The sequence below is a fragment of the Petromyzon marinus genome, chromosome 63 (assembly GCF_048934315.1).
Source record: "Petromyzon marinus isolate PM22_M1 ecotype Great Lakes invasive population chromosome 63, UKy_Petmar_22M1.pri1.0, whole genome shotgun sequence".
NCBI lineage: Eukaryota > Metazoa > Chordata > Hyperoartia > Petromyzontiformes > Petromyzontidae > Petromyzon > Petromyzon marinus.
The window spans coordinates 6,184,515-6,210,213 of NC_133729.1; the positions used below are offsets into that span (position 1 = coordinate 6,184,515).

The 25,699-nt window shown below is 55.4% G+C and overlaps 1 protein-coding gene across 1 annotated transcript; it reads right to left on the reverse strand.

Annotated features, from left to right (window-relative positions):
- Positions 1–468: 468 nt before the first annotated feature.
- Positions 469–25,699, reverse strand: LOC142906304 (uncharacterized). Its single transcript, XM_076053846.1, has 14 exons — positions 25,696–25,699; positions 24,208–24,396; positions 20,767–21,027; positions 14,432–14,550; positions 12,695–12,802; positions 11,512–11,692; positions 11,088–11,226; positions 9,657–9,760; positions 8,946–9,034; positions 7,689–7,842; positions 4,035–6,869; positions 3,065–3,339; positions 1,727–1,824; positions 469–895 (listed from the first exon to the last, which is right to left on the reverse strand). Exons 1-14 carry the CDS (start codon positions 25,697–25,699, stop codon positions 730–732), a joined length of 4,722 nt encoding a protein of 1,573 aa, XP_075909961.1. The 3' UTR covers positions 469–729.

The following is a 25,699-nucleotide window of genomic DNA, read 5'->3' on the forward strand; positions in this document are numbered from 1 at the left end:
ACCATGAGAGATTCGTTCATGAGGTTATCCACATATACAAGCACAGAGACAATTTCAACCGAGAAGATGGATTCTGGCTTAGCAATCATTGGAAGGATTTGATAAACCACTTCGGGTCTTAATTGATTGTTCACGCTTACGGTGGCTTTCAGACCGCATCCATTATTTTCGTCTCCCCCCACCTCTTTTCCGAACATAGATGGACTCGTCCATCTGAATAACTGCCAAATCGCTCTCCGTGGTGCTAACGTAAAAAAAACCGCCACTTTTTTCAAATTTTCTTGCTGTGGTTTTCACACCTGATGATGATTGCTTGTGTTGCAGTCGAAACGTCGTGATAATTTTATTGCGTCATATTTATTTATTATTTAATTGTTTCCCTTCTACGTGGTGACTTTACCGAAAGAACCAAGAATACGAATCCCTGCAGTCACGAAAGCTTTAAATCAAAAAATAAAAATAGTAGTCTAGTAGCAGTCGTTTTAATTATACAGGCGCAGCACAGCCCAGCAGCTGCCGGCTGGGTGGGCGGACGGGTTGTGGGTGGGTGGGTGCGAAACGTCGGACATCATCCGAATCCTCCCCGTGGCTCGTGACAAGAGTAGGTGGCACCACATCTCTCCGTCTCTCTCTCGCGCGTGACGGTCCCCAACGTGAGCTCTTGCAGCCGTTGGTGGGATGGGGTGGCGGTGGGAGGGGGGTGGGGTGGGGTGGGATGGGGTGGGTTCCCTACACGAGGAGCCCGTTGCCATCCTGCCCGCACTCAGCCCCGGCTCGCCCCGGCCCCGCTGCCGGTTGCCACAGGCAGTCCGTGCTGGCGAAGAGGCCCCCGCGCCGGCCCTGCACGACGAGCGGCACGTATACGGCGTACGCCGGCAGCAGGAGGCGCCCGGGCCTGCGGCACAGGCGCGATTTATTTACTACTTTCCGCCACGGGTTCGCCGAACGCAGGTTGGGAGGGGGTGGGGGGTGGGGAAGGGGCCCACTGAGGGCCAACCAGAAAAGAAAAAAAATGATAATGCCACGGTTTTTTTTGCCGGCAATGCACGCAAGCGCCAAACGTTGAAGGTGTTGAAAGAGATCAGGTGGTTTATAAACTGGTCTATTGAATTTGGCGAGGATGTTGCTGTTGTTGTTATTGCAAGTTGTTGTTATTGTTGTGGTTATTATTATTGTAAGAGCTTGGGGTTGGTATAAATTTAATAAACCTGCCCCCCCCCTCCCCCCCGTATTGTTGCAACTTCCGTGCCATGAGATGGAATTAAACCCGCGAGCCTCTGGGGTGTGTGCCGTGATCCCTTACAGCCACTTTTTTTGTATTGTTTGTTGTAACGTTCTGATCCCGTGCCCCCTACTGGACAACTGTAAAAAAAGAGCTTCATAGCTCATCGGATTCCTCCTGCAGCATGAATAAATATTCTGATTGTGTAGCAGCGTCCATACAGCCACGATTGAACAATCATCATTGCTTAATGATAACTTACTTCCGATCAGTAGACATTTCCTGATTGATGGCACACATCGATAAATGCATTGCGCATTGATAACTTCCACAAACACTGCCGTCACAAAATAGTGACCAAATATATATATATTTTTCATTTCTTCGCGACTTTGCAAACGAGCTAATGGAATTTACTTTTACATTCACACACAAGCCCCTAATCAATCCACTGCTGGATGAGCCCTGCAGGTCGGACAAAAGCGCCGAGGGAGTTATTCGTACCCAGTGACTCCACCGAACTCCTCCCGAACGCCGTGTTCCCTCGCCGAAGCCACGCTCACCGCGCCGGTGTCTTCCCCACGGCAGCTCTGGTCAGCCACCTGCCCAAGGGAACGTTTACATTTGACCAGTGCAGTGGCCCTCCAGCGCAGGAGGGTGCATGTAGTGCAGTGTATACCATGAGGCCTCCTTTGCCAGTACCAAAGTATACTAATAGGGTTTTTCCCCTTTTTGTCTGGCAACAAAACTGACAGCTTTTGCAAGGAATCATGTTAACATTAACCACAATACTTGCAGTCAAATGCAAAAAAAAAAATACAGTGATAATTTATGCATTGCCCTTGAAACTGATTGGTCCACACCAGAGACAGCTTTTCTTAGAGCCTAGTCTCATACGGTGCACTGTGCACCTTTTGGCGTCATCTGGTCGAACACCGTATGAGACTAGGCTCTAAGAGAAGCTGTCTCTGGTGTGGACCAATCAGTTTCAAGGACAATGCATAACTTATCAGAGTATTGTTTTTTGTTTGCATTCGACTGCAAGTATTGTGGTTAATGTTAACATGATTCCTTGCAAAAGGTGTCAGTTTTGTTGCCAGAAAAAAGGGGAAAACCCCTATTAGTCTAGTGTATATTGAACTTCTTTCGTACCGTACGTAGCCAACCGCGCTAATTGGAGGTGCTGGGGAAGGACAACAAACCAAATACAACAAGCAGTTGTAAAGAAATTAGTTCGTCAATTTTGATGATTTCCAAGTGCATATCACCAGTGGCTTCCTAACATCGGAAGAACGAGCGTTCCAGACGCAGAAAACAGCGCATCTGAAAGCGCCGCACGATGTGGTGACCACCGTCCTTGTTCGACGGCTGAGCCGAAAGCCGCCGCCGCCGCCGCTGCTGCAAGGATAGCGATGGTTTACGCTCCTTGACGAGTTCGGCAAGCGAGCTGCTGCTGCTGATGCTGCGTTGGGGGAAATGTTTGGCCGTCGATTCCAGAGAGTATTTGAGGGCTTTTGAGTACGGTATTAATCACGCCCAGTGCTGAGTGGAAGGAAGGCCGTGATCGCCGTTGAGAATGGACGTGGCTCACACGTAGAGAGAAATGGACTAACATTGCCCATAGACTAACATTGCCCATAGACTTACATTGCCCGTATAATAATATCGCCCATAAACCAACATTGCTCATAAACCAACATTATCCATAGACCAATATGAATCATAGACCAACACTACCCATAGACCAACATTACCCATAGACCAACATTACCCATAGACCAGCTTCACCCATAGACCAACTTCACCCAGAGACCACCATTGCCCATAGGAGAACAAACGTACGGGGCCGTGGGCGATTTTGGCAGCGGCCGTGGTGGCGGTGGCAGCGGCGACGGCGGCGACGGCGGCGGTGGTGGTGGTGGTGACGGCGAGGCTGGCGGGGTTGGAGGCCCAGCGGGAGCGCAGTAAGCGCGGCTCGCGCAGCCGGAAGGTGTGCAGCTTGTGGAGCGAGCAGCCCGTCTCGGCCACGCTGGCGCTCACCGACACCATCATGGCGAAGCGATCGGCCAGCAGGTCCATGTACTCACCCGGGGTGACCGTGATGAGGGCGTCTTGCTCTGTGCGGGTGGGTGGGCGGTCGAGCGGGCGGGTCATCGACTGGGTGAGCGGGTGGGTGCATGGGCAAGAGGTTGAGGAGGTGATCGAGTGGGCTAGCGAATGGGTTGTCGAGCGGGTGGGTGATCGGGTGAGTGGGTGGGTGGGTGGTTGCACAAGAGGGATGAGTGGGCGATCGAGTGAGGGCGAACGAATGGGTGATCGAGTGGGTGAGTGAGCAAGAGGTTGAGTGGGTGGTTGAGTGGGGGCGATCGAGTGGGTGAGCGAGTAGATGAGCGAGTGGGTGAGTGAACAAGAGAGTTGAGTGGGTGGTCGAGTGGGGGCGATCGAGTGGGTGAGCGAGTGGATGAGCGAGTGGGTGAGTGAACAAGAGAGTTGAGTGGGTGGTCGAGTGGGGGCGATCGAGTGGGTGAGCGAGTGGGTGAGCGAGTGGGTGAGTGAACAAGAGAGTTGAGTGGGTGGTCGAGTGGGGGCGATCGAGTGGGTGAGCGGGTGAGCGAGTGGGTGAGTGAGCAAGAGGGTTGAGTGTGTGGTCGAGTGGGAGCGAGAGAATGGGTGAGCGAGTGGGGTGAGTCGGCAACGAGTGCAGGTGATTGACCGAGAGCCCCCTCCTCCATCGCCCTTCCCCGCCAGCCCCCCGCCATCTCTCTCTGCACCCCAGGCCACTCGCGTGCACCGACACCCGTCCCTGGCTCACCGTCGAAGGGGCAAAGCGTGAGGGCGAAGCTCTCCTCCTTGAAAACGCCCAGCGTCTTGCCCATGAGCGTGACGACGTGGCCGCGCAGCTGCACGCTCACCGACCGCACCTCGTCGCTCAGGCTCGTCACGCGAACCAGCATCGCGAAGTTCGATCCCAGCACGATCCCCTCCTGCAGGAACACGGCCACCGCCACGTCCCGGCATCGCCGCTGCTGCTGATGATGATGATGATGCTGCAGCTTCTCAAGCTGCTGCTGCTGATGATGATACTCATGGTCTTGTTGATGATGGCACTGCTCTTGAAGCTGATGCCCATGTTCATGTTGGTCATGTTGCTGCAGCTGCTTCTGCTGTTGCTGATGTTGAAGATGATCTTGTCCAGCCTGCTGCTGCAGATGCTTGTGATAGTAATGATGGTGGTGATGATGGAAATGCTGCTGCTGCTGCTGCTGCTGCTGAAGACTCCGATGTTCCGTTTGCTCCGTCTCTTCCTGGCGCAGCTTCGCGAACTCTGCACTGGCGACGGGCGCCGAAGATCCCGCGGCCCCGATCACACGGTCGCTGGCCCACGCCGCCGGGGCCGCCGCCGGGGCCGCCGCCGGGGCCGCCGCCGGGGCCGCCGCCGGGGCCGCCGCCGGGGCCGCCGCCGGGGCCGCCGCCGCTTTTCCGACGATCGCCTCGTCGCCTGAAGCCGCGCCACGGAAGAGCAGCCTGCGGGCCGCCGCAACTTCCGCGCGGCGCCGATCGTTCTCCGCCAGCAGGCACCGCAGCCGGTCCGCGTAAAACGTCGCGCCGGCTCGCCCGGCGATGCCGTAGACGCCGCCGCCACTGCCCGCGGCGTCGCTCCCCGCCGGATTCGCCGCCACACCGCGCAGGAGGGACCGCCAGTCCCCGGCTACGGTCACGGCCGGGGCGCCGTCACGCGCCTCCGCCAACGGCCCCCCGGCTGTGGCGTGCGGCTCCGTCGCCACCGCCGCCGGCACCTCGGAGCGCGCGCCCCAACCGCCGTGCGCGCCGCCAGTGCCGGCAGCCCACCAATCCCCGGGGCGCCCCTCCTCCTCCTCCTCCTCCTCCTCGCACCGTCGTCTCCGAACCCCCGGCGAAGCCCGCGACCCCTCGTCCGCGCCTCCATGGGCGAGCGGCCCCGCCGACGGCTCCCCGGCGCGGCCGCCAGCCCCGCGCTCGAGAAGGCCGCTGCCCACCCCCGACGGCCGGAGCAGCGCGCCGACGTCGTGCACGCCGGGCCCGCGGCCGAGAAATTGGCCTCCCCGCGTCGTGAGGTTCGGCGCGAACGGCGACTGCCCCGGCGCGGCGAGGGCCCGGCCGCCGGTGCCACCGGTGCCGAGCGGAGGACCCCACGAGCACGCCGGGGCGCATGAGACGGCCGCAGGGGCCGCCTCCGTCGCCGTGTAGGTGCTGGACCAATGGCGCCCGCCGGCTGACAGCGAACGCGCCCCAAATCCCGCGGAGGCTTGTGGCACCACCGCCGCCTCCGCCGGGAGCCGGAGCACGGGGCCGGCATTGCCGACCGCCCGGGGCGGCGTCGGCGCGATATCCGCGGGGCCCGTGGCTGCGAACTCCCTGGCGCTGGCAAAGCGGAAGTTGCTGGTGGCCGATCCACACCATTCCTCTCTTCCTCCTCCCGCTCCTCCTCCTCCAACAGCGACGCCATCGTCTCGATGCTCTGCGGTCCATGGCTCACTCTTCCCCGACCCGGCGCCCATGGCCATGAATGTCTGCGGCTGGTAAGACGGCCAAGTGGCCGGCTCGGCGGTGGCGCCAACGGAGCTTCGAGCCGCGGCTGCGGCGGCGACTGCAGCCGCGGGTGGCACCGGGGGCCTCATGCGGGCGGCAACGGCGGCGGAGTCTGCCGCTCCATGGCCGCTCGTCGAAGCGGCGCCTCCGGCCGGAACGCTCAGCTCGCCCGGTTCACGGTCGTCTCCCCCAACCGCGTGGACGTCCTCGCCATTGACGGGGTAACGTCCCGCGGGGTGGCTCGCGGTCAACGTGGCATAGGGGGCGAGGCTCCCGGAAATTTTGGCGAAGGCCCCGGGCTGGCAAACGCCGCCGCCACTGCGCCACGGCGTTCCATCGTGGCCCGGTGACCCCTTGGTGCCGGCGGCTGCCGAGTGTCTGACGGCGCTTCTGGAGCCACGAGCGCGAGTGGCTGAGAAGGCTCTGCTGAAGTAACTGCTGGTGTTCCAGTCGTCATCGTCGTCATCGTCGTCATCGTCGGTATCGTCAGTGTCACCGATCTCGGAGATGGGTAGACACCTCCGGTAGCGGCATTCTCCCGGCTCCAGGCACCGAATTTTCTTCGCCGCACGGTCATCGTCACCAACGTCACCAACGTCGCCGACGTCGCCGTCGTCGTCCGTGTCGTCTTCTCCGCTGCTCGACCGATCTTCGGGCTCGCGCGCCGGGCGCCGGGCGGGTCGCGCGCCGGCCACCGCCGCCGCCGCCGCCGCCGCTCCTCCTCCCACCGACTCGTCCGTCTCTTGGCACCTCGGCGAGGACGGCTCCTCGACCGCGGAGCACGCGCGGGCCGGCTTCCCCGCGTTCCGAACGAAGGCCGCAACCTCGCGCGCGCTCTCCTCCAGCGCGGCCACGATCGTTCCGCCGTCGCCATCCGAGGCCGCGGCGGTTCCGGCCACGGTGGCCGTCGCCGGGTCGCGCGCGGGGGCGGTGTTGACGTCGGACTCGCTGCACGGGCCCACGTCGTCTGAGGCCGTGTCCTGGCCGCTGTGCCGGTCGCTGTCCTGGTCGCCGTCCAGCGCTGCTCCAGAGCCGAACCTCAACGCTCGCTCCACGGCCATCCTCTCCTCCCGCGAGCCTGCGTGTGAGAGGGGGTGGGGGGTGGGGGGAGGGTAAGATGGACGATGCCGCTCGTTCTAAGCGGTCATCTCTCCAGCTCCGGGGTGGTACCGAGGCGTTCTGGGCTCGGCGTGCCAGACCTCACGTCCCATCGCAGAATTAGCGTGAAAGCAAAATTGATGATAATGGGCACAGGACACCATCGCGAGCCACTCTGGCACCCGGGGGCAACGTGCCAATCCGAGAGCTCCTCCGCCCACTCACGACGCCAAGGCCCCCGCCTCATCCCCAGATATTCGAGCCGCCGCTGCTCCGACAATTCGGCTGCACGTGCAGTGTGGCACCTCCCTGTCGGACTGGGGTGCCCGGGGCAACCGCCCCACCCCTCCCTACTCAGCCCCACCCCGCCCCACCACACCCAGCCCTACCCCACCAGACCCCGCCCCATCACACCTCGTCGCATCGCACCCCGCCCCACCCAAACTCTGCCGAATTCAGCCCACCCCGCCCCAGCCCCGCCCCACCCCACCCCACACCACCCTACCCCACACTGCCCCACCCCACCCCGCCCCAGCCCCGCCCCACACCGTCCCACCCCGCCTCACACCGCCTCACACCACCCCACCCCGCCCCAGCCCCACCCCACACTGCCCCACCCCGCCTCACACTGCCCCACCCCACCCCGCCCCAGCCCCACCCCACATCGCCCCATCCCGCCCCACCCCACCCCACACCGCCCTACCCCACACCGCCCCACACCGCCCCACATCGCCCCACCCCGCCCCACCCCACCCCGCCCCAGCCCCCGCCCTTGCCAAGGCGCTGGAGCTGGCCGTACCCTCGGGGAACTTGTAGAGGTGAGTGATGTCCTCGCGGCTGGCGCTGCCAACCGCCTTGGTGCTGATGAACTGGCCGATGCTGTCGCTCTCCACGTTCACCTTGCGGAGGACACCGTCAGTCCCGCGCTGCCAGAAGATGCGGTCACTATTCACCTGTGCGCGCGTTCATCGGCAGACACCGAAGTAGGGGGGGGGGGGGGGGAGGGTGGAGGTGAGCCAGTCCATTAAGAGAGCCTCTGTTCATTGCGATAACAATAATCGCTTTGATGTGCAGTATTCTGTCGTTATTCGCGAACTTGCCATCGGATATTTTGGCTATTCGCTGACCGCATCTGGAACCCTCCTACACGACTGCTGCATCGAGAGAAAGATAAAGTGATGAGAGAGATAAAGTGATGAGAGATAAAGGGGTGAGAGATAAAGTGATGAGAGATAAAGTGATGAGAGATAAAGTGATGAAGAGTGATAAAGTGATGAGAAATAAAGCGATGAGAGATACAGTGATGCGAGAAAAAGTGATGATAGATAAAGTGGTAAGAAATAAAGTGACGAGAGATAAAGTGGTGAGAGATAAAGTGATGAGAGATAAAGTGGTGAGAAATAAAACGAGAGATAAAGTGATGAGAGATAATGTGATGAGAGATAAAGTGATGAGAGATAAAGTTACGAGAGGTAAAGCGAAGAGAAATAAAGTGACGAGAGATAAAGTGGTGAGAGATAAAGTGATGAGAGATAAAGTGATGAGAGATAAAGTGATGAGAAATAAAACGATGAGAGATAAAGTGATGAGAGATAAAGCGATGAGAGATAACGTTACAGATGATAAAGTGATGAGATCTAAAGTTACGAGAGATAAAGTGGTGAGAGATGAAGTGGTGAGAGATAAAGTGGTGAGAAATAAAGTGATGAGATAGATAAATTGATGAGAGATAAGGGGATGAGAGATAAGGTGACGAGAGATGAAGTGATGAGAGATAAAGCGATGGGAGCTAAAGCAATGAGAGATAAAGCGATGGGAGATAATGTGATGGGAGCTAAAGTGATGGGATAAAACTGGTGACCAGGCTGAGACCATCAACTCACTGCACCCAGTTTAATTAATCACACGCGCAACTGAAAACCGCCACACCACGTCCAGCACCGCTCTCGCCACGCCTGTGGCTTCACCGCTCGCCGCGCTCCGACCTACGTCAGCCTTAACAGCGACCCGGACACACTTTGAGCGATGAGGAGGAGGAGGACATCCGTGGCCGTACCTCTGCGAAAACGAACTTGGTGTCGTACGGTAGATGGACATGGCCCATCTTGACGGCCTTGAGCGAGGCTGGGCCACAGCGATAGACTCCTGGGTGAGACAACGCTAAACTGTTAAGCTAAAACAAAATGTGTACATATTTTAACCGGGTAAGGTCAAACTGAGAGATATATAGGGCTTATTTTTTTTTTAGAAGCGACCTGGTCATCAAAAATAATGGCTCGACTTAGTGGCTTATCATGGTCACGTTGGAAATGCATTGCAGCCAGATACTCTTAAAGGCGCGGTGATGTTGATACGAAATGTGGAGTGAAAAAAAAACCTGAGGATCCGGAGGAAAAATCCACGCAACCACGGGGAGAGAGAGAGGGAGAGAGACACGCAAACTCCAAATTTACAGCAGGCGTCAGAGTCGGGATCGAACCCACGACCTCCTGTATACCGGGCGAGGTAGTTAACATCTCATAGCCACTGTGATGGTGATGAGAGAGACACGCAAACTCCAAATTTACAGCAGGCGTCAAGAGTCGGGATCGAACCCACGACCTCCTGTATACCGGGCGAGGTAGTTAACATCTCCTAGCCACCGTGACTAAAGAACAATAACGACCCTGAACACACGCTGGCATAAATCTATGCTGAGCCAAGGGGAACCACCCCACGGTGGCAGCTGCCCCTGTGTGACCCGTGGGCTCCCCCCCCGCCCCCCCACCTTCGCTGCGCTGCTGCGGGGTGGCGTCCACCGCCTGCCAGCCCCCGTAGCCCCGGGGCAGGTCCGGGCGCTGGAGCCAACAGTCGCTCCAGCTGTGGAAATTCCTGCGGAGGGGGGGGGAGGGGGAGGTGTTAAATGGGGCGCCGCGGTTTGCATGTCTCTCTCTCTCTCTCCACGCTGTGAGATGTTGACGACCTCGCTTGGTATACAGGAGGTCGTGGGTTCGATCCCAACCCTGACGACGCCTGCTGTGTATTTGGAGCTCTCCCCGTGGTCGCGTGGATTTGTTAGCGAGCACTTATGAAGGTCGGCACGGCACACGAGGGGGTGGGTGGCCAACACCACGTCCGCCCGGCCGCCTTTGTCTCTCTTGCGGCGATGTTTAAACGCCGCACAAGGCAGCCAGCTGAGGCCCAGCCGACCTGACGACGATTCGGAGTCTTCGTGTTTCTCTCCCCGTAGTCGCGTGGATTTTTATCCGGTGCCTCCGGTGTTTCCCCAGCTCCACGTTTAGAATCAGCATCGCGCCTTTAGAGTAGTTGCCCGCTACAAATGTCCACATGATATAAGCCACTAAGTTGAGCCATCATTTGTGGCCAGGTCGCTTCTGAAAAAGAGCCTTCGTAGAGCTCAGTGGGATTTACCTGGTAAAATAAAAATAGTAAAGAAATATATATTTTTTTAAATGATCCGCTAATTACTTAACTTTTGATTTGAAGCTTTCGTGACTGCAGGAATCCCCCACACTCTTTGGTTCTTTCGGTGAAGTCACGTGGGTAGAAACACAATAGATCACGACGTTTCGATCGCAACACAAGCAATCGTCATCAGGTGAGACAAACACTGCTGTGTCAACAGTTATCCTGCTGTGTCTATTAATTTTCTATCTACGTGACTTTACCGAAAGAACCAAGGAGTATAATTTCTTAATTGTCAGCGTATTGCACACGTGAGCGAAATCATCGCCCCTCTTTTTCCGGACTGATTTCTCCTGCAGGCCACGTGCCGAGTGGCCTTGCACCACACAGGGGCAGCTGTCACTGGGGGTGCCCTAGGCTAGACCACACAGCAATCATCAACCCCTCCACTGGCAGAATAATGCCCTGCTGCATATCACGTGTTGAGTCACCTTGCACCACACAGGGGCAGCTGCCACTGGGGGTGCCCTAGGCTAGACTACACAGCAATAATCAACCCCTCCACTGGCAGAATAATGCCCTCCTGCAGGTCACGTGTTGAGTCACCTTGTGCCGCACAGGGGCAGCTGCCGCTGGGGGTGCCCTAGGCTAGACCACACAGCAATCATCAACCCCTCCACTGGCAGACTAATGCCCTCCTGCAGGTCACGTGTTGAGTCACCTTGTGCCGCACAGGGGCAGCTGCCGCTGGGGGTGCCCTATGACCGATCACATGGGAATTGGCGGCGCTCACCACACGGAGTCCTTGGTGAGCTTCTCGATGGCCTCCATGTTCTCGTCGACGATGATGTCCGTCGTCATGTTGCCGTCCGTGTCGTGCGCCGACGCGTAGTTCGTGACGGTCCGGGCCGGGATCCCCAGGCAGCGGAGCACTGGGGAGCGAGCGTGCCAGGGTGGGGTTGGCGGTGAGGGTGGTGATGGTGACGATGGTGATAGCGGTGGTGGCCACCACTCCAGGTGACCTCAGCATAGGACGGTGCTTCATGGAGACACGACGGTGGTCACGGTGGTGGCGATTTTGGTGGCGACAGCGGGGACGCGAGTGCTGCCGCCGCCGCCGCCGGTGCTGGCGGCGGCGGCGGCGGTGACGTTGGTAATGGCGGCGGTGACGGCGGTGATGCTGGTGACAGAGTAGGTGGATTTAACGGCGACCTCACCGGCGGTGGTGGTACCGGAGAACACCCAGCACTGGGCGTAGGAGACCGGGCGGCGCTTGCGCCGGAAGCGTCGCAGAATCTCCACGCTGCCGCTCCACGCGTCGGGGCAGGCGCCGCCCGAGTAGTCGTTCTGCTCGGACCACTTCCCCACGAGGACGCCGTTCTCGTCGTTCGCGTTCACCTGCACGGCGCCACGCTCGTCTCATTCGGTCGCGCGACCGCAGGCCAGCGCATGCCTCACGGACACCAGCGAATGGCTGTACAACGACCCCGCCCCACTGCCCGGGTAGCCCCGCCCCACTGCCCGGGTAGCCCCGCCCACTGCCCCGGTAGCCCCGCCCACTGCTCGGGTAGCCCCGCCCACTGCCCCGGGTAGCCCCGCCCCACTGCTCGGGTAGCCCCCGGCCACTGCTCAGGCAGCCACGCCCATTGCTCAGTTAGCAGTGCCCACTGCGTAGGTAGCCCGGCCCACCGCTCAAGTAGCCCCGCCCACTGCTCGGGTAGCCCCGCCCACTGCTCGGGTAGTCCCGCCCACTGCCCAGGTAGCCCCGCCCATTGCTCAGTTAGCCCCGTTCCACTGCTCAGGCAGCCACGCCCACTGCCCAGGTAGCAGTGCCCACTGCCCAGGTAGCAGTGCCCACTGCGTAGGTAGCTCCACCCACTGCGTAGGTAGCCCGGCCCACCGCTCAAGTAGCCCCGCCCACTGCTCGGGTAGCCCCGATCCACTGGCCAGGTAGCCCCGCCCATTGCTCAATTAGCCCCGGCCACTGCTCAGGCAGCCACGCCCACTGTCCAGGTAGCATTGCCCACTGCCCAGGTAGCTCCGCCCACTGCGCAGGTAGCTCCGCCCACTGCGTAGGTAGAACCCGGCCCACCGCTCAAGTAGCCCCGCCCACTGCTCAGATAGCCCCCGGCCACAGCTCACTAGCCCCGCCCACTACTCAAGTAGTCCCCGCCCAATATTCAGGTAGACCCGCCCACCACACGGGTAACCCCGCCCACCACTCAGATAGCCCCCCCCCGTGCCCGAGTCTAATTCGAAGGTGGACACACGCCGGGGGACGCGTGGTGGTAGTGGGGGGGGTGGTGGGGGGGTTGGGGGGGGGGTGGTGGGGGGGGTGGGGGGAGTGGGGGGGGTGGGGGGGGTGGGGGGTGTGGGGGTGGTGGTCACTGCTGTGGTCACCGTGGCCGCGATGGTCCGGACCACCGAGATGGGGTCTCCGCGCTCCGCGTAGGGGCAGCCGCCGCGGTCCAGCACGAAGAGGCACGCGTCCAGCACGCCGCGTTCGAACTGCACCACCGCGACAGAGGTCGACACAAAGGTCACCGCACGTGCTGTTGGGGCAAGTGCTGTTCGCGAGCCACGAAGGCCGTGAAGGCCGTGACGGCGAACCCATGATGGGGGGGTGGTGTGGACAGCACCACGCCCGGACGCCTTTGCCTTCCCAGTGCAGGTGCTAATTTAATGCCGATTTTATTTTTTAATCTACGGGAGGTCCACGACCAGTGCGTATATTTGACACTGACGTTGGCCGTGAGTGGGATCCGAACTCGGTTCGCTGGGTTCGTAGCGCAGTGCGCTAACAATTTCAGCACTTGCCCCAGTAGTCTGCTCAGGCTCCACGGGGGATCTTGTTCTGTCGGGAGCGGTAGTGCAGCGGTTAGCTCGCTGCCCTATGAACCATACGACCCGGGATCGATTCCCGCTCATGGCCAACAACAGCGACGATTATCCGAACAGGTTTCCTGGGCCTCTCCCTAAGGACGACTCAGCCGGCCGCCTTTGTCACTTGGGATACAAAAGCTTGCCCGCGGTGACGATACTTTAGGGGTACCCCTCTGGCGAGATGTTATCTCCCTCGCCTGGTATACAGGAGCAGGGGCGGAGCCAGGGGTGGGGGGGTGACAGGGGTGACATTCTGCGTGTAAGTGTACGACACTCGGTCTGGCGGACTCCGTGCAACTGCGTTGTCAGAGTGTGTCACCAACCGATGGCGTCTAAGTTCAACATCCTGACTCTCTAAATCATTCTTGAAATTAACATTTGTTTAATGTCACCCCGGCCTGAAATCCTGGCTCCACCCCTGTACAGGAGGCTGTGGGTTTCGATCTCGACCCTGACGCCTGCCGTTGTATATTTGGAGTCTGCGTGCCTCTCTCCCCACATTTAGAATCAACGTCACCACGCGCTTCAGGTATTTGGCTCCGAATAAATGTCCGCGTGATGATGATAAGCCACGTGGTTGAGCCAGCTCGCTTCTGAACAAAGAGCTACATAGCTCAGTGGGCCTCGCCTGGCATAAATAACAAAACATAGTTGGGGTCAACCAACTCTTTGGACGCCGTCCATAAATGATGTCACGCGATTTTGGACGATTTTTTACCACATCACACGGCGTCACAAAAAGTCAGACCCCCCCCCCTCAAATATGACGTCACAAAGCTCTGCCCCCCCCCCCCCCCACAAAACTATATTTACATTTTGAAAATAAAACATGCTTTAAATCGCTTTAAACTATTGTCATTGTAGTGCGTATTTAATGTGGCGCTGCACTCTGATGTTGTAGGAGTGTTGTTATTACACAATTAGTGTTGTTATAACAATTAGTGTTGTTATAACAATTACATATTTATTTAAAATTGCGCATTTTGATGTGACGTCACATTTCTCAAACCCCCCCCCTCGTCGCACATCGTCACAAATGTCTAGCCCCCCCCCCACCCCCCGAGGTGCGTGAAGTCATTTATGGACGTCCCCTTAGTGTTCCGTGCCGGCCTTAATAGGTGCAACTCGCTGACAGCACTTGCCCCAAAATCCGGGTAAGGCTATACGGGTGATCTTTTGTCTACATTTTGTTACCCCTAACTCGGCCCCCCGCCCCCTCTCTCCACCGGCCCCGCCCACCCCCACAGCCATCACCTGGCCGTAGAACCAGGAGCGAGTGCAGATCTCGCTTGCAGAGCCGTGGAAGATGACGCCGCTGTCGTTCAGCACATACTCGTCTCTCTGCTCCTCGTTGGGCATGTACACAGAGTCACCTACACGCAGCAGCAGCAGCAGTAGCAGCAGCAGCAGATACAGTGACACGAGATGTTTCAGTTTTCAGTTTCAACCTTGATTTGAAGCTTTCGTGACTGCAGAAAACCATACTCTTTGTATGGATTTCACGCTTGTGTTGCGATCGAAACGTCGTGATTTGTTTGATTTTATTTCTAACTACGTGACTTTTCAGTTTCCATTTATTCGGCATAACCCTGTGAGCCGTGCGGCTCTTGACTCGGGTGCAACCGCAACAAAACAAAAACATGAACAAAGAAAACATCTCAAAGTGACTACGCGCAGCAGAACAATCCAGGAAAAAACAGCAAAGTCTTCCAGGAAAACCACCGTATTTCAACGCTGTGTGCAAAAATCCCAGTGGGATGCAAGTCAGACAATCCCAGTGGGATGCAAGTCAGATAATAACAACCATAAGACAATTTAGATTAAAGTTATCAGCCTAACTCTGTACTACAACAAAACAAACATGGCTAAACCAAGACTTTTCAAAATCACCAAAATAAAGCTACAAAAACAATTTGGATTTAAAGCTTTCGTGACTGCAGTAATTCATATTCTTAGCTCTTTCGGTAAAGTCACGTTGAAGGGAAACAATAAAATAATATATATAAATATTGTTATATATTTTATTATTTTATTGTTTCCTTTCAACGTGACAATATATTTATGTTTATATATATATTATTATTTTATTGTTTCCCTTCAACGTGACTTTACCGAAAGAGCTAAGAATACAAAAAACAATCTTACGGTGATCACAGGAACTGTGATTCAAATTTAACAATAAACGATATACACATAACATGTACGACCAACCACTACCTCGCCTGGTATTTAGGAGCTCCGTGAGTTCGATCCCGACTCTGGATGACGCCTGCTGATTATTTGGAGTTTGCGCGTCTCGCTCTCCGCTCGCTCTCTCCACGTGGTCGCGTGGGTAATTCTCCGAGTCTCTCCATCCACGTTTAGAATCAACGCGCGTTCACATTATTGGGCCCGCTATCGGTTATTTCCGCGTGATGATAAGGCGCTTCGTTGAGCTATCTTTTGTTGCCAGGTTCGTTTTTGAAGAGGAGTCAAACAGCTCGGTGGGCATTAGCTGGTAAAATAACACGGTAGGACCAACACCTCGGCCGTGGCAGATCATTGTTATAATTCAGTAGGCTCACATGAGATTGACTTTTCCAAGACAGAGGTTCTTTGTAAGCCATCTGGCTACCATGAGAGATTCGTTCATGAGGCTATCCACATATACAAGCACAGAGACAATTTCAACCGAGAAGATGGATTCTGTCTTAGCAGTCATTGGAAAGATTTGATAAACCATTTCAGGTCTTAATTGATTGTTCACGCTTACAGTGGCTTTCAGACAGCATACATTAAATTTTTCGTCTCCCCCCTCCTCTTTTCAGAACATAGATGGACTCGTCCTTCTAAATAAACTGCCAAATCGCTGCGCGTGGCGCTAACGTTTTTTTAAATAAATAAATAAACGCGCCGTTTAAAAATAGATACATTTATGCAAACCGATACACCTGATGACGACCGTTTGTGTTATGGTCGAAACGTCGTGAGAATTTTTATTGTTTTATATATTTTATTATTTTATTGTTTCCCTTCAACGTGACTTTACCGAAAGAACTAAGAATATGAATTACTGCAGTCACGAAAGCTTTAAATAAAAAAAATAAAACTAGTTTTTATTAAAAAAAAAACTTTCAACAACAAGAACGAGCGGAGCGCCGGGCGGATAAAACGCGCAGTGGAAGCATAGGTGGTGCATCTCAGGCAGGTAACCCCATAACACCTTGCTGGGTCAAGAGTGTTTACAAATACTGAGTAAACGGGAGCACACGGAGAAAATTCACGCGTGCAAGGGGGCAACACTCGATTCCCATACAGATGGAACAGAGGAATATTGGGTAGCGACTTCTGCTGGCGAGCCAGGGGTACGGCTCCCTCCTCCACGCCCATGACAAGGGGAGTTTCACGGCAGCATCTCAGAGCGTGATCCACCAACCCACGCTGCTGCCTCCGCAGGGCAGGGTTGCAGGCAGCTACTGCCGCGGGCTAACTCTCACCCCGAACGAATGAACCCTGATCAAGACCTGTGGCATCTATCCCTCACCGCTAAACCCTAACCAAAACCTTAACTCCTAGCTCTGACCGCTAAACCCAAACCAAAACCCTAACTCCTAGCTCTGACCGCTAAACCCTAACCAAAACCCTAACCCCTAGCTCTGACCACTAAACCCTAACCAAAACCCTAACCCCTAGCTCTCACCACTAAACCCTAACCAAAACCCTAAACCCTAGCTCTCACCACTAAACCCTAACCAAAACCCTAACCCTAGCTCTCACCACTAAACCCTAACCAAAACCCTAAACCCTAGCTCTTACCACTAAACCCTAACCAAAACCCTAACCCCTAGCCCTCACCACTAAACCCTAACCAAAACCCTAAACCCTAGCTCTCACCACTAAACCCTAACCAAAACCCTAACCCCTAGCTCTGACCACTAAACCCTAACCAAAACCCTAACCCCTTGCTCTGACCACTAAACCCTAACCAAAACCCTAACCCCTAGCTCTGACCGCTAAACCCTAACCAAAACCCTAACCCCTAGCTCTGACCATTAAACCCTAACCCGTAGCTCTGACCACTAAACCCTAACCAAAACCCTAACCCCTAGCTCTGACCGCTAAACCCTAACCAAAACCCTAACCCCTAGCTCTCACCACTAAAACCTATCCAAAACCCTAACCCCTAACTCTGACCACTAAACCCTAACCAAAACCCTCAACCCTAGCTCTCACCACTAAACCCTAACCAAAACCCTAACACCTAGCTCTCACCACTAAACCCTAACCAAAACCTTAAACCCTAGCTCTGACCACTAAACCCTAACCAAAACCCTAACCCCTAGCTCTGACCTCTAAACCCTAACCAAAACACCAACCCCTAGCTCTGACCACTAAACCCTAACCAAAACCCTAACCCCTAGCTCTGACCGCTAAACCCTAACCAAAACCCTAACCCCTAGCTCTGACCACTAAACCCTAACCAAAACCCTAACCCCTAGCTCTGACCGCTAAACCCTAACTAAAACCCTAACCCCTAGCTCTGACCACTAAACCCTAACCAAAACCCTAACCCCTAGCTCTGACCGCTAAACCCTAACTCTGACCACTAAACCCTAACCAAAACCCTAACCCCTAGCTCTGGCCGCTAAACCCTAACCCGTGAAACTAACCCTCAAGCAGGGGTCGGGAAAACCAAAACTGTAACATGAAGAGCCATTTTTGTCGAATTCGGCGAGATTAAATCCAAATCAGTATTTGAAGAGCCGCAATGCACTATGGTGAATGCGAGGATGTGAATGTCCAACTGCTTTCGCACCGCACATCGCCAACCGTGGCAATTGGAGGTGCGGGGGAAGGACGACAACACGAACCACAAAAATCAGTTCTAAGGGAATGGGTCTCTGTATGGTGAGTCTATGGGTCCCTGTGTGGTGAGTCTATGGGTATCTGTGTGAGTCTATGGATCTCTGTGTGGTGAGTCTATGGGTCTCTGTGTGAGTCTATGGGTCTCCGTGTGGTGAGTCTATGGGTATCTGTGTGAGTCTATGGGTCTATGTGTGTGTTTCAATGGGTCTCTGTGTGAGTCAATGGGTCTCTGTGTGAGTCTATGGGTCTGTGTGTGAGTCTATGGGTCCCTGTGTGGTGAGTCTATGGGTCTCTGTGCGTGAGTCAACGGGTCTCTGTGTGAGTCTATGGGTCTATGTGTGTGAATCAATGGGTCGCTGCGTGAGTCTACGGGTCACTGTGTGAGTCTACGGATCACTGTGTGAATCTATGCGTGTTTGTGTGACTCTATGGGTCACTGTGTGAGTCTATGGGTCTCGGTGTGAGTCTATGGGTCTCTGTGTGAGTCAATGGTTCGCTGTGTGAGTCTATGGGTCACTGTGTGAGTCTGTGGGTCTCTGTGTGAGTCTGTGGATCTCTGCGTGAGTCGAAGTATGTATGTTAAATTTATTTGTATGTATGCATGTGTGAGTCTCTGAGTCTCTGCGTGAGTCTATGTATGTATGTGTGAGTCTCTGAGTCTCGGCGTGAGTCTATGTATGTATGTGTGAGTCTCTGAGTCTCTGCGTGAGTCTACGGATCACTGTGTGAATCTATGCGTGTTTGTGTGAGTCTATGGGTCTCAGTATGAGTATGGATCTCTACCTGAGTCGTGGTATGTATGTTGAACTTTTTGCATGTATGTGTGAGTCTCTGAGTCTCGGCGTGAGTCTATGTATGTATGTGTGAGTCTCTGAGTCTCTGCATGAGTATATGTATATATGTGTGAGTCTCTGAGTCTCGGCGTGAGTCTGTGTATGTATGTGAGTCTCTGCGTGAGTCTGTGTATGTATGTATGTGTGAGTCTCTGAGTCTCTGCGTGAGTCTATGTATGTATGTGTGAGTCTCTGAGTCTCTGCGTGAGTCTATGTATGTATGTGTGAGTCTCCGAGTCTCTGCGTGAATCTGTGTATGTATGTATGTGCGAGTCTCTGAGTCTCTGCGTAAGTCTATGTATGTATGTGTGAGTCTCTGAGTCTCGGCGTGAGTCTATGTATGTATATGTGAGTCTCTGAGTCTCTGCATGAGTCTATGTATGTATGTGTGAGTCTCTGAGTCTCGGCGTGAGTCTGTGTATGTATGTGAGTCTCTGCGTGAGTCTGTGTATGTATGTTTGTATGTGTGAGTCTCTGAGTCTCTGCGTGAGTCTATTTATGTATGTGTGAGTCTCTGAGTCTCTGCGTGAGTCGATGTATGTATGTGTGAGTCTCTGAGTCTCGGCGTGAGTCTGTGTATGTATGTGTGAGTCTCTGAGTCTCTGCGTGAGTCTATGTATGTATGTGTGAATCTCTGAGTCTCGGCGTGAGTCTGTGTATGTATGTGTGAGTCTCTGAGTCTCGGCGTGAGTCTATGTATGTATGTGAGAGTCTCTGAGTCTCTGCGTGAGTCTATGTATGTATGTGTGAATCTCTGAGTCTCTGCGTGAGTCTATGTATGTGTGTGTGAGTCTCTGAGGCTCGGTGTGAGTCTGTGTATGTATGTGTGAGTCTCTGAGTCTCGGCGTGAGTCTCTGTATGTATGTGTGAGTCTCTGCGTGAGTCTATGTATGTATGTGTGAGTCTCTGAGTCTCGGTGTGAGTCTGTGTATGTATGTGTGAGTCTCTGAGTCTCTGCGTGAGTCTGTGTATGTATGCGTGAGTCTCTGCATGAGTCTATGTATGTATGTGTGAGTCTCTGAGGCTCTGCGTGAGTCTATGTATGTATGTGTGAGTCTCTGAGACTCGGTGTGAGTCTGTGTATGTATGTGTGAGTCTCTGAGTCTCTGCGTGAGTCTGTGTATGTATGTGTGAGTCTCTGAGTCTCGGCGTGAGTCTATGTATGTATGTATGTGAGAGTCTCTGAGTCTCTGCGTGAGTCTATGTATGTATGTGTGAGTCTCTGAGGCTCTGCGTGAGTCTATGTATGTGTGTGTGAGTCTCTGAGTCTCGGTGTGAGTCTGTGTATGTATGTGTGAGTCTCTGAGTCTCGGCGTGAGTCTCTGTATGTATGTGTGAGTCTCTGCGTGAGTCTATGTATGTATGTGTGAGTCTCTGAGTCTCGGTGTGAGTCTGTGTATGTATGTGTGAGTCTCTGAGTCTCTGCGTGAGTCTGTGTATGTATGCGTGAGTCTCTGCATGAGTCTATGTATGTATGTGTGAGTCTCTGAGGCTCTGCGTGAGTCTATGTATGCATGTATGTGTGAGTCTCTGAGTCTCGGTGTGAGTCTGTGTATGTATGTGTGAGTCTCTGAGTCTCTGCGTGAGTCTGTGTATGTATGCGTGAGTCTCTGCGTGAGTCTATGTATGTATGTGTGAGTCTCTGAGTCTCGGCATGAGTCTATGTATGTATGTATGTGAGAGTCTCTGAGTCTCTGCGTGAGTCTTTGTATGTATGTATGTGTGAGTCTCTGAGTCTCGGCGTGAGTCTTTGTATGTATGTGTGAGTCTCTGAATCTCGGCGTGAGTCTTTGTATGTATGTGTGAGTCTCTGAATCTCGGCGTGAGTCTATGGGTTCTCCGCGCGATGAGTGAGCCCGTGCGCGCGTGTTGAACTTCCTCCCGCACGTCCACGGAGCCACCCTCGCTCACCCTTGCACCAGGGGTTGAAGAGCAGATAGACGGGCGTCTTGCGGGACTTGTACTTCCCTCCGGGCGAGTCGGTGAGCACGTAGCAGCGGTACAGCCCCACGGGAGCGTCCGGCCCCGCGGACGCCACCACGGTCACGTCGCTCCCGCACGACTCGGTGACCCGCGCGGTCCAGGGGCCGCCGGTGGCCGCGCCGCTCTCCGCGTCCTGGAGGTCCAGACGCAGGAGCGTGCGCGTGCCGTCTTCGAGGCACGGGTGGGAACCTGGGCGGCGGGGGGGTGTGGGGGGGGATAGCGGAGAAGGGGTTTTTTTGAAGGGGGTTTTTGAGGGCTCGGGGTTGCTCACCCCGAGCCATCAATGCTCTGATAGTGCGCTGTTTTTGAGTTATACGCCTTTTGGTGTCTTCTGGTCCAACAGCAATGGAGACTAGGCTCTAAGAAAAGCCGTCTCGGGTGTGGACCAATCAAATTCAAGGACAGTGCCAATATTATTATCAGAGTTGTCTTTTTTGTTTGCATTTTGACTGCTTGTGTTGTGGTTATTGCAAACATGATGCCTTGAATAAAGGTGTCAGTTTTTGTGCCAGTTAAAAGGGTAAAACCTATTCCTATATCTTGTTACTGGCAAAGGAGGTCTCATAATGTAAATGCTCACCCCGAGCCCTCAATACTCTGATAGTGCGCTGTTTTTGAGTTGTACGCCTTTTGGCGTCTTCTGGTCCAACACCAGTGGAGACTAGGCTCTAAGAAAAGCCGTCTCGGGTGTGGACCAATCAAATTCAAGGACAGTGCATATTATTATCAGAGTTGTCTTTTTTGTTTGCATTTTCACTGCTTGTGTTGTGGTTATTGCAACCATGATGCCTTGAATAAAGGTGTCAGTTTTTGTGCCAGTTAAAAGGGTAAAACCTATTCCTATATCTTGTTACTGGCAAAGGAGGTCTCATAATGTAAATGCTCACCCCGAGCCCTCAATACTCTGATAGTGCGCTGTTTTTGAGTTGTACGCCTTTTGGCGTCTTCTGGTCCAACACCAGTGGAGACTAGGCTCTAAGAAAAGCCGTCTCGGGTGTGGACCAATCAAATTCAAGGACAGTGCATATTATTATCAGAGTTGTCTCTTTTGTTTGCATTTTGACTGCCTGTGTTGTGGTTATTGCAACCATGATGCCTTGAATAAAGGTGTCAGTTTTTGTGCCAGTTAAAAGGGTAAAACCTATTCCTATAGGGTAAAACCTATTCCTATATCTTGTTACTGGCAAAGGAGGTCTCATAATGTAAATAAACTACCCATAGACTCAACACTGCCCATAGACTCAACACTGCCCATAGACTCAGCACTGCCCGTAGACTCAGCACTGCCCGTAGACTCAACACTGCCCGTAGACTCAACACTGCCCGTAGACTCAACACTGCCCGTAGACTCAACACTGCCCGTAGACTCAACACTGCCCATAGACTCAACACTGCCCGTAGACTCAGCACAGCACCATAGACTCAACACTGCACATAGACTCAACACTGCCCGTAGACTCAGCACTGCCCATAGACTCAACACTGCCCATAGACTCAACACTGCCCGTAGACTCAGCACTGCCCATAGACTCAACACTGCCCGTAGACTCAGCACTGCCCGTAGACTCAACACTGCCCGTAGACTCAACACGTTGGCGTGCGGCCCGCTCAGCGCAGCCCCATGACGTGCGGGCCTCCCACCAGTACGAAACATGTGAAACCCCCCCGCCTCCCATCATCATCATCATCCTGCTGCTGCTGTCAAACCCCACAATGGTTCCAAATAACGGCTGGGGGAGCCGTCACGCTGATGATGTCTTATTGGCGAAAGTGGCCACCACCCCCCCTCCCACTCCCTGAAAATGTGTGAAGACCATGAGATGGTAAGCGGCGTGCGCACCGCGCTTTGTGCGATACCGCACAAAGCAAACCCGCATAGGGCGGGCGGGGGGGGGGGGTGTGTGGGGTGATCTGTCGTCCGCAATTGACAATAACGCTCGGAGGGAGGAGGAGGGGAGGGGGAAGAGATGGCGAAACAAAAACAAAATCCGCAGTGTCTCAAACAATCCCGCAATTAGTTGACGTGGGAGAGACCCAATTAAATGCCGCATAGTGAACGTGCGCGCGCGCGTGCGCGTGTGTGTGGGAGAGAGCGAGAGAGGGGCGTTTGCTCAGATCGCTAATGGCCTGAGAGCGGGCGCGGGGCTTAATTCGATGGCGTAATTGTAAAGGGGTTAAAATGAAAACGTATGTGGGTGGGGACCGTGCCCTGGCGCAGCTGTGGAGCACATCGTGGGTACATCGGCCGGTCGCCTACAAACTACAAGCTATTTTCTAATTAAATTTATTTGACCAGGTGTAATGCCCCACTGAGCCGCTATAGAGCTCCTTTTTTTTTCTTCCAGAAGCGACCTGGCATTCACACGCGATGACGGGCAGAGAACGAGAGAGAGACATGCAGTGGTGGTGGTGGTGGGTGGGGTGGTGGGGGTGGTGGGGGTGGTGGGGGTGGTGGTGGGGGGTGGTGGGGGGTGGTGGGGGGTGGTGGTGGGGGGTGGTGGGGGGTGGTGGTGAGGATGGTGGTGGGGGGTGGTGGTGAGGATGGTGGTGGGGGTGGGGGTGGTGAGGGTAGTGGTGGTGGTGGGGGTGGTGGGGGTGGTGATGGGGGTGGTGGTGGGGGTGGTGGTGCTGGGGGTGGTGAGGGTGGTGGGGGTGGTGGTGGTGCTGGGGGGGGGGTGGTGGTGCTGGGGGGGGGGGGTGGTGGTGCTGGGGGTGGTGGTGGTGCTGGGGGTGGTGAGGGTGGTGGGGGTGGTGGGGGTGGTGGTGGTGAGGGTGGTGGTGCTGGGGGTGCTGGGGGTGGTGGTGGTGCTGGGGGTGATGGTGGTGGTGGTGGTGGTGAGGGTGTTGGTGGTGGTGCTGGGGGTGCTGGGGGTGCTGGGGGTGCTGGGGGTGGTGGTGGTGGTGGTGCTGGTGGTGGTGGTGCTGGGGGTGATGGTGGTGGGGGTGCTGGGGGTGGTGGGGGTGGTGGTGCTGGGGGTGGTGGTGGTGCTGGTGGTGGTGGGGGTGGTGGTGGTGGTGCTGGTGGCTTTAACGACAACATTCACGTTCACGCGATCTCACCCAAAAACACAGATATAGCCAGATGTACGACAACAGATGTACGACAACAGATGTACGACAACAGGAACAATAATAAACGTGTGTTGTTGTTATTGTTGTTGTCAGTGTTGTTATTGTTGTTATTGTTCGGAAAATTGTAAGGATCTAACGGAGAATGGGGGGGGGGGGAGCTGTGGGGGGGGGGGGAGCTGTGGGGGGGGAGGGAGCTGGGGGGGGGAGCTGGGGGGGGAGCTGTGGGGGGGGGGAGCTGGGGGGGGGGAGCTGGGGGGGGGAGCTGGGGGGTGTGAGCTGGGGGGGAGTGGGGCTCACCGTAGTCGAACACGAGGGCCAGGGCGTGCTTCTCGGCCTCGTAGGCCTTGTTGAAGTGCAGGTGCAGGCGGAAGGGCTGGCCGCGACGCAGCACCGCCTCGTCGCACGCGAATCGCCCCGTGCGGTGCGCCGCGCGGTTCTCGTCGCTGCGACGGCTCAGCAGGTTGAGGGCGCGAAGTTTGAGGCGCCCTGCGCCGCGGTGGGGGGGAGGAGGAGGGGGGTTAGCGGGGGGGAGGGTGGAATGGGTGTAGCGAGGTGGGAGGGTGAACAAATGAGCGGGTGAACGGGTGAACGGATGAGCGGGTGAGTGAGTGAACGGGTGAACGGGTGAACGGATGAGCGGGTGAACGGGTGAACGGGTGAACGGATGAGCGTGTGAGCGGGTGAACGGATGAGCGGGTGAACGGGTGAGCGGGTGAACGGATGAGTGTTTGAACGGATGAGCGGGTGGGCGGATGAGCGGGTGAGTGAGTGAACGGGTGAGCGTATGAGTGCGTGAATGGGTGAACGGATGAGCGGGTTAATGGGTGAGCGGGTGGGCAGGTGAGCGGTTGAACGGATGAGCGGGTGACCGGATGAGCGGGTGAGTGGGTGAACGGGTGAGCTGGTGGGCGGATGAGCGGATCGATTGATGAACAATGAAAAAGGCTTTGTCATCTCCGGCAATGATGATGATGATGATAGTGCAGGAGGTGTTCGGATGTTCAAACACCAAATAGACAAACCCATTGCAGGGCATCATCAGGTCTGCATGAACGGATGAGTGTGGTAAAACATGCGCACAAACATGCTTCGATAATAATACATGCATTGTCTTTGACACTGATGTATGATGCCGAACTTCTTTCGCACCGCACGTAGCCGACCACGCGAATTCGGAGGTGGCGGGGGACGGACAATAAACTAAACACACACGGGGGAAAAAAAAAAGCAGTTCTAAAAGAAATGAGTTTGTCAATCTTGATGATGATTTAAAAGTGGCGTAGCTCCAGCAGCTTTCCACAATGGGAAGGGAGAGCGTTCCAGACGGCCGCGGATTCGCATCCGAATGCGCGCGATTCAGTGGCCGCATTCTATTCGGCGATTACAAAATGACTGTGGCGCTGTTCTCCGGTCTAAGACTTGGCGGTGAGACGATGCCACGATCGAGTCCGCCTCTGATGTGGGCCAATCGATTTGTACGTATTGACATGTTCAGTTTCAGCACACGTGGTATTTGCGCCATCGTTCTTATATAGCAAGCACGGGGGGGGGGGGGGGGGACGATCATCACGTGGGAAGGCGCCACCGCTGCAGTCTCGCAGACCCGGCCTGCGGTGTGGTCTAGCCTAGGGGCACCCCCAGCGGCAGCTGTCCCTGTGCGGCACGAGGGCGATCTTCACGCAACGGCGAAAGGCTCCGTGATTCATCAACGGCTATTTGTAAAGTACCCGGAGAGATACACCAACACAGAGACGTTTTCTGCGCCAGCATATCTGCCAGGCAGACCCAT